This window comes from Hyla sarda, chromosome 6 (genome assembly GCF_029499605.1).
Source record: "Hyla sarda isolate aHylSar1 chromosome 6, aHylSar1.hap1, whole genome shotgun sequence".
Taxonomy (NCBI): Eukaryota; Metazoa; Chordata; class Amphibia; order Anura; family Hylidae; genus Hyla; species Hyla sarda.
Window position 1 is genome coordinate 232,064,291 of NC_079194.1, and position 11,825 is coordinate 232,076,115.

At 40.9% G+C, this 11,825-nt stretch overlaps 1 protein-coding gene across 2 annotated transcripts in view; it reads right to left on the reverse strand.

The window, feature by feature from the left end:
- BBOX1 (gamma-butyrobetaine hydroxylase 1) overlaps positions 1-10,780 on the reverse strand; it is a 117,833-nt gene extending 107,053 nt beyond the window's left edge. The window contains exons 1-2 of one of the 2 annotated variants that reach the window (XM_056528427.1): positions 10,574-10,780; positions 5,786-6,210 (exon numbers count right to left, since the gene is read on the reverse strand). In XM_056528427.1, the coding sequence (XP_056384402.1) occupies positions 5,786-6,169 (384 nt within the window). In that variant the 5' untranslated portion in view covers positions 6,170-6,210; positions 10,574-10,780. Of the gene's footprint in view, positions 1-5,785; positions 6,211-10,016; positions 10,133-10,573 lie in introns of those variants that run through there. The other variant, XM_056528428.1, reaches the window with a different exon arrangement.
- Between the last annotated feature and the right edge of the window lie 1,045 nt (positions 10,781-11,825).

Consider the following 11,825-nt stretch of genomic DNA (forward strand, 5'->3'; position numbering starts at 1 on the left):
TGCAACTGCTCGAGGAACGCAACTACAACTCCCAGCATGCCGAGACAGCCGTTTGGGCATGCTGGAAGTTGTAGTTTTGCAAGATCTGAATGGTAACAGTTTAGAAACCACTGCACGGTGATCTCCAAACTGTGGCCCTCCAGATGTTGCAAAACTACAAATCCCAGCATGCCCAGACAGCAAACTGCTGTGTGTGCATGCTAGTAGTTGTAGTTTTGCAACATCTGGAGGGCTACAGTTTAGAGACCACTGTATAGTGGTCTCAGACTGTAGCCCTCCAGATGTTGCTAGGCAACTCCCCGGCTTCCGTAGGATCCAGGGAGCCTCATCGCCATCCTCTGCTGCCCCCGATGCGTAAGTGGTCCCTGTCAGTTTCCCCGTTCTGCCCAGCCTACTGTGGGTGGGCAGAACGGGGAACCGAACATTAACCCCCCCCCCCCCCGATCTGCTATTGGTTTTCGCTTCTTAATGACCAATAGCAGGGATAGGAGGGGTGGCACCCCTGCCACCTCACTCCTAATCCTTAAGGGGGATCGTGGGTATCTTGGACAACCCCGATCCCCCTTATTTTCCGGGTCACTGGAGACCCGTCTAACCTGGAATCACCGCAAATCGCTGGTGTGAATTCACCAGCGATTTGTGGCGATTGCAGACCCAGGGGGGGGGGGGGGGTCCTGGGCAATGGCACGGGATGTTTGCTGAATGATTTCAGCAGGCATCCCATCCCAAATGCGGAGGGCGTACAGGTACACCCTCCGTCCTTAAGTGAAAAGACGCGAGGGCGTATCCTCGCCCTCCATCCCCAACAAGGGACGCCCTCCATCCCCAACAAGTTAATGGTACCCTACGAAATTTTTATACAAAAGGTATCTCCATCTCCGGCAAAAACGCCAAAGTTAAAACCAACATAGCGTTTTTCTTGGTGTTTTTGCTCTCCCATAGATTTCAATCGGTGAAAAACTCCACAATTTCTGTGCAAAAAACGCCAAACTAGGTTTTGTTGGGTGTTTTGAAAAACCAGCCTCTGAGCCCAAAATTGCTGAAAACGCCAAAAGGATAAAAAAAAACGCCAAACTGAAAAACGCCAAGTGGATCTGGCATTTTGCAGTTTACTATTGACTTGCAGCTAACATCTGGATGCTGCGTTTTTCCGCTGAAAAGGCGTTTTTGCAAAAAAAAACCTCAGTGAAATTCAAGCCTAAGGGCCTCACGGAAAATAAGAGATGAATTCTCATTGTTTACTTTTTCTTTGCATCCGTTTGTATATATCTCGCCCAGTTTACTAGGAGAGCAGAAGAAATATAGAATGTACTTAATCCTTTAAAACAATTATTTGGCCATTTCACCCCCCCCCCCCCCAAATTGATGTATTCTCTTATTGTATGGTACAATGAGCTGGTTCCGTAGTAGTAGTGGTTTCCACAGTATATTCAAGTTAATCCTCCATTTCCTTTACTCGCAACCCTACATCATGGCCGCATTAAAGCAGTTTGGGGTAATTGCGTTAATACCTACATGGACCATTAGAGAAGGAAAAAAAACAGCCATTATTGCATCAGTCACTGAATTCTTTCATTTGGATTATCTTTAAAGGAATCCACTGTTTCCTTTCATGTGTCCATCTGCCTTGCAAAATAAATGTTCATGTGAAGGAGACAAGTCTCGTAAGACATTTACTAACCAGAAAACTGCTCTGAGCTGATTATTTGATTGTTTTATCACATGGTATAGACTTTAAAGGGGAATTCCAGGAAAAAAAACTTTTTTTCATATATCAACTGGCTCCAGAAAGTTAAACATATTTGTAAATTACTTCTGTTAAAAAATCTTAATCCTTTCAGTACTTATGAGCTTCTGAAGTTAAGGTTGTTCTTTTCTGTCTGTGTTCTCTGATTTTTCCGTTTTTCCGTTTTTCCGTTTTTGCATTTCCATTTTTTCCTCATCACCTTCTAAAAATCATAACGTTTCAATTTTGCTACTAAAATTCCATCCACCAATTCTACTTTGCAGTGACATTAGTCATTTTACCAAAATATCCACAGCGAAGCAGGAAAAAAATTCATTGTGCGACAAAATTGAAGAAAAAATGCCATTTTGTAACTTTTGGGGGCTTCCGTTTCTACGCAATACATTTTTCGGTAAAAATGACATCCTATTTTTATTCTGTAGGTCCATATGATTAAAATGATACCCTACTTATGTAAATCATAACTACATGCAGGACAATTTATACGTTTAAAATAGTAATTTTCTGACCCCTATAACTTTTTTATTTTTCTGCGTACTGGCCGGTATGAGGGCTCATTTTTTGCACTGTGACCTGAAGTTTTTATCGGTTCCATTTTTATATTGATCAGACTTTTTTGATCACTTTTTATTAAAAAATGTTCATGATATAAAAAGTGACCAAAAATACGCTATTTTGGACTTTGGATTTTTCTTTGCGCGTACTCCATTAACCGTGTGTTTTAATTAACAATATATTTTTATAGTTCGGACACTTCCGCACTCGGCGATACCACACGTTTATTTTTATTTCCACAGTTTTTTTTTTTTTTAAATGGGAAAAGGGGGGTGATTCTTACTTTTATTAGGAAAGGGGTTAAATGATCTTTATTAGCTTTTTTTTTTTTGCACTTTTTTTTGCAGTGTTATAGCCCCCCCTGATGGCTATTTCACTGCACATACCGATCTCATACACAGATCATTGACATGGCAAAGATCAGTGTAATCGGCAGTTGATTGCTCAAGTCTGGATTTCAGGCTTTGAGCAATCAATCACCGATCTAACGCGACGGAGGCAGGTGAGGGGACCTCCGCTCGTGTTCTAGCTGATCGGGACATCGCGTTTTCACCGCGATGATCCCGATCAGCCCGACTGAGCTGCCAAGAAGCTTTTACTTTTATTTTAGATGTGCCAATCAACTTTGAACGCCGCATCTAAAGGGTTAATAGCACATGGCACAATGATTGGAGCCGCGTGCTATTAGTCCAGGGTCCCGGCTGTCATTAGCCGCCAGGACCGACCCGATATGATGCGGGGTCACGGCGTGACCCCACGTTTTAAACCAGGACCGGGTGCAGGGCATACAGGTAAGCCCTGCGTCCTTAACCCCTTAAGGACTCAGCCCATTTTGGACTTTAAGGACTCCGACAATTTTATTTTTACGCTTTAGTTTTTTCCTCCTCCCCTTCAAAAAATCATAACTCTTTTATATTTTCATCCACAGACTAGTATGAGAGCTTGTTTTTTGCGCGACCAGTTGTCCGTTGTAATGACATCACTCACTTTACCATAAAATGTATGGCGCAACCAAAAAAATACTATTTGTGTGGGGAAATTAAAAAGAAAACCGCAATTTTGCAAATTTTGGAAGGTTTTGTTTTCACGCCGTACAATTTATGGTAAAAATTACATGTGTTTTTTATTCTCTGGGTCAATACGATTAAAATGATATCCATGATTATACACTTTTCTATTACTGTTGCGCTTAAAAAAATCGCTAACTTTTTAACCAAATTAATATGTTTAAAATCCCCCTATTTTGAAGACCTATAACTTTTTCATTTTTCCGTATAAGCGGTGGTATGAGGGCTCATTTTTTGCGCCGTGATCTGTACTTTTTTTTAGTACCAAATTTGCTTATACAAAACTTTTATTACATGTTTATAAATTTTTTTGGGAATAAAATGTTATAAAAAAAAGCAGCCATTTTGGATTTTTTTTTTTTTTTTACCTTCACGCAGTTCACCGTACGGGATCATTTACATTTTATTTTAATAGTACGGATACCAAATATGTATATAAAATCATTTATTTACACTTGTTGGGGGTAAAATAAGGAAAATGGGACAATTTACTTTTTTATTGGGGGAGGGGGTTTTTCAAAATTTTTTTACTTAATTTTTTTACTTTTTTTACTTTTATTTTTACCCTCTTATAGTCCCCATAGGGGACTATTTATAGCAATCACTCGATTGCTAATCCTGTTCAGTGCTATGTATAGAACACAGCACTGATCAGGGTTATCTGTCATCTTCTGCTCTGGTCTGCGGGAAGGTAGATCAGAGCAGAAGACTCCCGGAAGACAGCGGAGGCAGGTGAGGGGACCTCCGTCTGCCGTGCAGGATGATCGTATCGCCGCGGCAGTGCTGCGGGCGATCCGATCATCCTGTTAAGTGATCGCGATGCTGCAGATGCCGTGATCTGTATTGATCACGGCATCTGAGGGGTTAATGGCGGACATCCGTGGGATCGCGGGTGTCTGCCATTACCGGCGGGTCCCTGGCTGCGATCCACAGCCGGGACCTGCCGCACATGATGCCGGCATCGCTCCGATGCCCGCGGTTATGCTCAGGACGTAAATGTACGTTCTGGTGCGTTAAGTACCACATCACCAGGACGTACATTTACGTCCTGTGTCGCTAAGGGGTTAAGAGGTTAACCATTTCCTTGCTGACCTGACGTTTTTCATTTCTGCTCATGCACAATCCCAGTACATCAGTAATCCCTTCTTTCCTAAAATACCATCTATAGTAGTGTACTAGTCATTGCACTTTAATCAGCAATATGTCATGGCATAACAATGCGGAATATGTGAACTTGGCAACACTCTGAAGAGTTAATGGGTTATTCCACTACTTTAAATGTTATCCCTTATTCACAGGATCTTACCATTGGGGGTTTGATCGCTGGGATCCGGCGCCATGGCTCTCCCAGAGTATGAAGAATGGTTAACACGCCTCCTCCATCCATCTCTATAGGATTGTATTTCTGGCTCTTCTGTTGAGATGCATGGAGGCGGCATTTCTACCCTGCTCTGTGCACGAGAAGAGCCAGGGGATACCAGCCCCAGTATGTCTCCCGAAATCAAATGCTATAGAGGACAAGATTTAAAATGAAACCATGCAGGTTTACATTTTTTTTTAAACCATATGTACACTTTAAGAAAAAATATTACCCTTGATGGGTCTTCTACCCGAGTTAGAGTATATTGTTCCTTCTAGTCTACAATACAGTATAAAACACTTTGGTTAATATGTTTTCATTAATATGTTTCTTTATAAGGAAATTGCTCTAATATTTAGCCAAATGTATTTCGTATGAATTCATAAATAAACCTTCTTCCACTTATGACCGGGTATTGACGGCCTCTGGTAGACACTCTCTAATTCTAATCTGTCATGTTGAACAAGCTGTCTGATCTGCCAGCATCCTAGAACAGAAGAAGTTGAGAAAATTGATATCTATTGTCGTGGGAAAAACATTCCGTAAAACCTGTCTTTCATTTACTTAAATTTCTGCTCATTCTGTGCTTAGGAGTCTAGTGAACAGTGTTACTCAGTGACAGATGTACAATACTGATGGCATGATGCGGATAAATGTCATCAATATAACCCAATAACATTTTAGAAATGTCAGCACTACAGGTCCCAGAATAGTGCTACTTAATTCCACAACGGGATGCAGCTCAGACTCGGCCCTCTAGTTTTCAGTGACCATCAATACAGAGGTACATATTAGAAGGCAAGAATGCATAGTCCATCCAAATAATAGAAAATATAGCAATAGTGCTCACCATGGCTTCTTTTTATTTAGCTACTGGGAAAAGGTGGAGCTCAACATAGGCATATTCCACTGGAGTGGGCTACAGCCGTTTCACACAGAACTTTCTGGGCCGGAATAAGCAAGCTCTGTGCGAAACAGCTGTAGGTGAGAGCCATTGCTATATTTTCTATTATTTGGATGTGCATCAATGTAACCTTATGAAAACAATAATATTACCTTATTTGTGTCAGTCAGATTCACATTTCTTAGACCAGTGTTCACATCTAAATCCACTATGGGGAGTTTTCTTGCTTTTGCAGATTGAAGGAAGCACGCTGGACACTGGCAGTTATCTCTCAGCCACACGTATGGGTACAGACTTTGTCCTCCATCCTCCCAGTGCACACAGACAAAGCGCTGAGCATCTAAAGTCTCGACATTCCGAATCATGGCCTCAGTGGGACACGTCTGTTCATACACAGGAGCACTGTGCTGCCAGCGGGAGAAATATAGCAGAGAACTACAAGGAGAACATTTGTTCCTTTGAACTTTTAGTGATGTGTGTGCCAAAGAGAATTGGACTTTGCTCCGTAATAAATGTTTAGCTACAGTAGCCCACATTGTGTATCAGCCTTCACAATTCTTAAAATTTCACTTGAAGTCTGAAAAGGAAATAAATATTTGTATTACTTCGAGGCAGCAGAATATGCTGGAACATACATAAAAAATGTACCAGATTTTTGCTATTTCCTATAAATGGATAAGGTAAAAAATAATAGTTTGGTCCAAAGAAAGTATTTTGGGGTTATAACATTCCAATACCCCAACTACTAGGCAGAGTCTAATCTGATCATGCAATTTAGCTGTCCTCTTCTATCTGGTCACTCGATATGTCTTGGTTATTTTTCTATGAAGAAGATGGTCAAAATTTGTTTCAAGAAATGTGATCACTTTGAGCTGAAATTCTCTCTTATCAGACTACTATATGCAAACTGCATCCATAGACTGGCTTTACATGCTTAGAACCTAGGCTAGACCAAAAGACACCTTGTCATCTTAAGAAACCTTCATGATGTCATTGCCAAATGTTAAAGGGGATGTATCACCTAGATTTTCTTTTCCTGATTCGATAATAATACATCTTTTTTTCCAATATGTTTCTATTTTCTGATTGTAATTTTTTTTGTTCATTATTATGTGGGCGCCATCTTGCGTGAGCTGTGTTAAACAACATTTAGATAAATGCCTTACTGCAAGACTCATGGACCATAGACAACAAAAGACAGGACCTGTCTCATTTACATGAACTGGAGACATTACTGGGCCTTCTCTGGGACCTTTTCAGAGGTCATTCTACAGGTAAGAGGAGGTGCTGATCTCTACTGTGAATGGTGGTGGACCCAGTGTTATCTCTCTACAGGTGTCACCTTTCACTGTAATCCTGATTACTGAGAAAAGATCTGTACAGAACACAAAGTCTCAGCTTAGTTTTAGGCCTCGTGACAACTGCAAGATTTCAGGATTATTATAAAATGTAGATCGTAAAATGGAAAATTAGAAAAACACACATCACCAAAAATTATTAAAAAATATGGTTAACCTAAAAACCTGATTACACATACAAATTTAAGTAGCTTGTGCTGAGCTGCATGTCTATTATACACATTAAAAGAGACAGGATCATTTAAAGGTAAGCTGTCACTACTTTTATGCTGCCTGAACCACAGGCAGCATGAAAGATTGAATGCATTCTTATTACAGTGATACATGATTGACTCGGAACAACTGTGCCATTTCAGAGTAATCATAACAGGAAGCCAACCTTGGAGTCCTCAGGGCCCATCCCTGACTACCAGATATCTCAGTACGTGCATATAGAAAAAGAACTATCAATCACGGCCATGGACTGTCCCAATGACTCAGAGCTCCATTCCCAGGCAAACTTACAACTATGATTCCACTAAAATGGCTCCAGAGCTATAGGGAGTGCATCGACCACAGAGCCAGTCTGTGAACTAAGCTATTCTGTGTAGTAAATTATGTCATAACGGAATAGAATCCAGACCAAATTTATCACATTTCATTTGTCCCAAGGATCTTTTTGGAAAATTGCAACATCTGTTTTACAATCCGTTTTCCAATAAGACTGTGTTCACACAGATTTTCCGTACATATTTTGGCGAGTTATTATGTGTTCAGTGCACGCTCATTATTTTCAATCGGAATACGCACTGCTGTTCATATTGTAAGTTGCGGCTGGTGCATTTTTGGACATATATTTTAAATATTTCCCATGTTGCTTTATTGGTGCAGGACGACAAATAGCGGAATTGATTCAGCGCCCCTGATCACAATTAAAAGGGATGTCAAGGATTAGAAATACAAACTGATTTCTTCAAAAAACAGCACCATATCTGTCCTCAAGTTGTGTGTGGTTTTGCAGCTTAGTTCCATTGAATTGAATTGAGCCTAGTCGTAATACCTAACAGAACCTGAGGACAGATGTGGGGCTGTTTTTAGAACTTAGCCCAGTTTTTCTAATCTACTCTTTTTAAAGAAGTACTGCAGCCTTAGATGAGTTTTTTCCCTATCTGCAGATAGGTAATAATTGTCTGATCGTGGGGGGTAATTCCGTTGGGACCCCCTGCAATTTCCTGTACGGGGCCCCGGAACTGTTGTGGCTCTGTGCGGCTAATGTCTGTGTCGTCAACTTCACTAAGAAGTTGACAGATATCCTGCAGATAGGGATAAGTTGTATTAGGCTAGAATTCCAATAAGGTTTTTGCCCTGCGTTTTATTTTTTTTTTGGCTTAAAAACGCCAGAAAAACTGCCACTGTTTTTCCCTGCGTTTTGGCGTTTTTTTCTGGCATTTTTACCTTTGTGTGGAATTTGCCTTTTTTGGCCCCTTTGGCATTTTCTGTACAAAATTAGTTGGGTACCAAAAAAAAAAAAAAAAAAAAAAAAAAGGATGCAATAGGGATGTAAAAAAAATGTATTTAACTAAATGTTTTGGTTTTTTTTTAGAACAAAATTTTAATAATTATTTTTATAAAGTGTGTGTCTGTGTGTGTGTTGAACTTTTTTTCCCCATTTTTTAGGTAGTACTACTACTCCCAGCATGGAACACACTGTTCCATGATGGGAGTAATAGAACCTGTACTAATAGAGATATTGCCCCGGGTGTCAGTCTGACACCCAATGCGATCGTCCATAATATAGCAGAGATGCGGCTCTATACAACGCTCACATCACTATACTCCAGCCAGTGATGTGAATAGAAATTCACATCATTCATTCATATTTATCGCCCAGAGTGGTGATTGGCCGGATGGTTGCAGCCTATCACAGCTCTCCGAGGGAAATATGAATGGTGAGTGGCTTGAGTACAGTGCAGAGAGCTCTGCTATAGACAGGACAATCTCAGCGGATGCCAGCAGTGATACCCTCTGTGATCTGTTCTTACCTGCAGGTACTACTACTCCCAACATGGAGCATACTCTGCTCCATGCTGGGAGCTGTAGTACCTGCATTAATAGACAGATTGCAGCGAGTGTAATTTCTGACACATGATGCGATCTGTCTATTAATGCAGGTACTACAGCTCCCAGCATGGAGCAGAGTGTGCTCCATGTTGTGAGTAGTAGTTATTGTAGTTAAGAACAGATCACAGAGGGTATCACTACTGACACCCGCTGTGATCCTTCTGTATAATGTATTGATGCGGCCGGCCGCTCTTCTATGGTCCCCTGCATGGCCGTATATATACACATATTCCTGTTTCCCACAGAGAGTTGTGATTGGCTGGAACCATCTGGCCAATCACAGCTCTCTGCGGGAAATATGAATAGGAGTATATATACAGCAGTGCAGGGGACCATAGAAGAATGGCTGGCCGCATCTATAAATTATACAGAAGGATCGCAACGGGCGATCTATTAGTACACGTACTACTACTCCCATCACGGAACCCATGCTGGGAATAGTAGTACTACCTAAAAAATGTTGAAAAAAATAAGTGAAAAACACACGCACACTACATTTTTATTATTGTCGGCTACATTTTTAGTGCTTTACCCTCCCACATAACTTGATCCCTGTTTAAAAATGTATAAAAATTTTGTAATAAAAAAGATAAATGTTGTTAAATACAATTTTTTCCATCACTACTGTATCTTTTTTATTATATTTTTTTTAATGGTACCCTACGAAATGTTATTAAAAAAGGTATCTCTATCACTTTTTTGGATCGCTAAAGTCCAAAAAAGAAAAAAAAAAACACCTGAAAAAAATGCCAAACTAGGTTTGGTCAGGCGTTTTGAAAAACCAGCCTCTGAGCCCAAAATTGCTGAAAAAATGCTGTGCGGGAAAATTGGCGTTTTTGCAAAAAAAAAAAAAAACGCCAGCCTTAGGCTTCTGTGCTCCTTTAAGATTTTTTTTTGTTCAAGAATGTTCAAAAGCCATACTCACATGCTGCAATATATTCAGGGGACACATTTCCCGATCCTTGTGATCTATGGGGGTTCTAGCGGTTAACCCCTCACTGATCAGCTCATCCTCTCTCGTGTTGAGTAGGGATAACTTCTGAGGTTAGAAATATCCTTTTAAGTGCAATGCAATGTCCAACTTCAAAACACTATGTGGTCTTTAATTTCAGCAAAATTCCCTGTAGACTGCACAGATTTTATTATGTATTTTATATTTTATAAAAAAAATGTAAGAAAACATTAAAATAAATTATATATTGTTTAAAACAATTACTCCGCCGCCACGCAAGAGGCTTGAAGCTAGCTTGTTAAACATCTGTTGCTTCTGTTTCAAGTCTGTACAGACCTGTTAGACAAAAAAAAGCGAATCTGAACCGGGCCCCGCACTATATCAGAGCTGATCCTAGAAACACTTCTATTTACACAGCTCTTTTCTATTTCCATGACTTCCCCTCCCCCAACCACTACAACAGCATTTGTATTTCCTGCACACTGTATTGTGTATTGTAAGAGCCGAGTGGTGGAAATATAATACAATACCTTCTGATCTACAACAGTTCTGTATCTGTTCTGCTTTATAGCCTCCAGAATATGAGCATTACAGAGAGTGGTCTATGAAGCGCACACTCGGCCCCCAGCATTGCCTTCTGTTGTCTTAGCCTCTCTCCCTTCGTCATGCTTACTCTAGCTGGCAGATCATTCTCCTGACCCAGCCATTGGATCCCATCCACACAAATCCAGTCCTGTGCTTCTGGAAATGTGACACCTACAGCCTGAGCACAGTACAAGGGCTTATCTCTCCCTTACAGAGTACTCTGCATGAGGAAGAAAAAGCTGCTGTAAAAAATCCAAACATCTACACTACAATTGTCAGTATTCAGTCTCTAGTCATAGAAAACTACAATGAAAATGTAAATATTTACATAATCGTAACAAAACATCCTGACACAGTGGATAGTATTCAGAATTAAAACACGTATGGTTGTGTTGTGAAACAGAACAAAGTCACATGATGTGTACCCTGTGGTATATGTGGTATTAGTTTTTGATGAATACTGGTGGAAGGGACCCAAGACATCATGTGAATAGGACTTAAAGGGGTACTCCCCCATCCTTTGGATAGGGGATAAGATGTCTATCATTATCTATCATGATCTCGGCTGTGGCACCCCAGACATCCGGTGCACGGAGCGAACTTCGCTCCATGCCGGATGACTGGCGATGCGGGCAGAGGCTTGTGACATAAAGGGCACGCCCCCTCAATGCAAGTCTATGGGAGGAAGCGTGACGGCCGTCACTCCCCCTCCTATACACTTACATTGAGGGGGCATGGCCGTGACATCACGAGCCTTCGGTGCTGCACCTGACGCTCTAAACGAACGACGGGTGCAGCAGGAAGATCACGGGGATTCCCAGTGGCGTGACCCCCATGATCAGACATCTTATCCCCTATCCTTTGGATAGGGGATTAGATGTCTAGGGGCAGAGTGCCCCTTTAAGTCCACTGTAATAGGATGGTACCTGTTATACCTAGGGGTGGAAACTTTTTTCAAATGACTACATTTTAGGTAGAGGTATTCAAAATTTTCCATCAGTCAGCTCTGAGTGTTTTTACCCCTACTGATCTCTAGATATATAGTAGATAAGGGAAGCGTGCTGTTTGATGCTACTTCTTAAAGAAGCACTCTGGAAAATGCTACTTATATAATAGATAATGTAGAGCATGGGTACTAGTTTTGAGGGTTCACTTACCCAGGTCTGCCATCCAGTGAAGGTCCAAGCTGAACTAGGG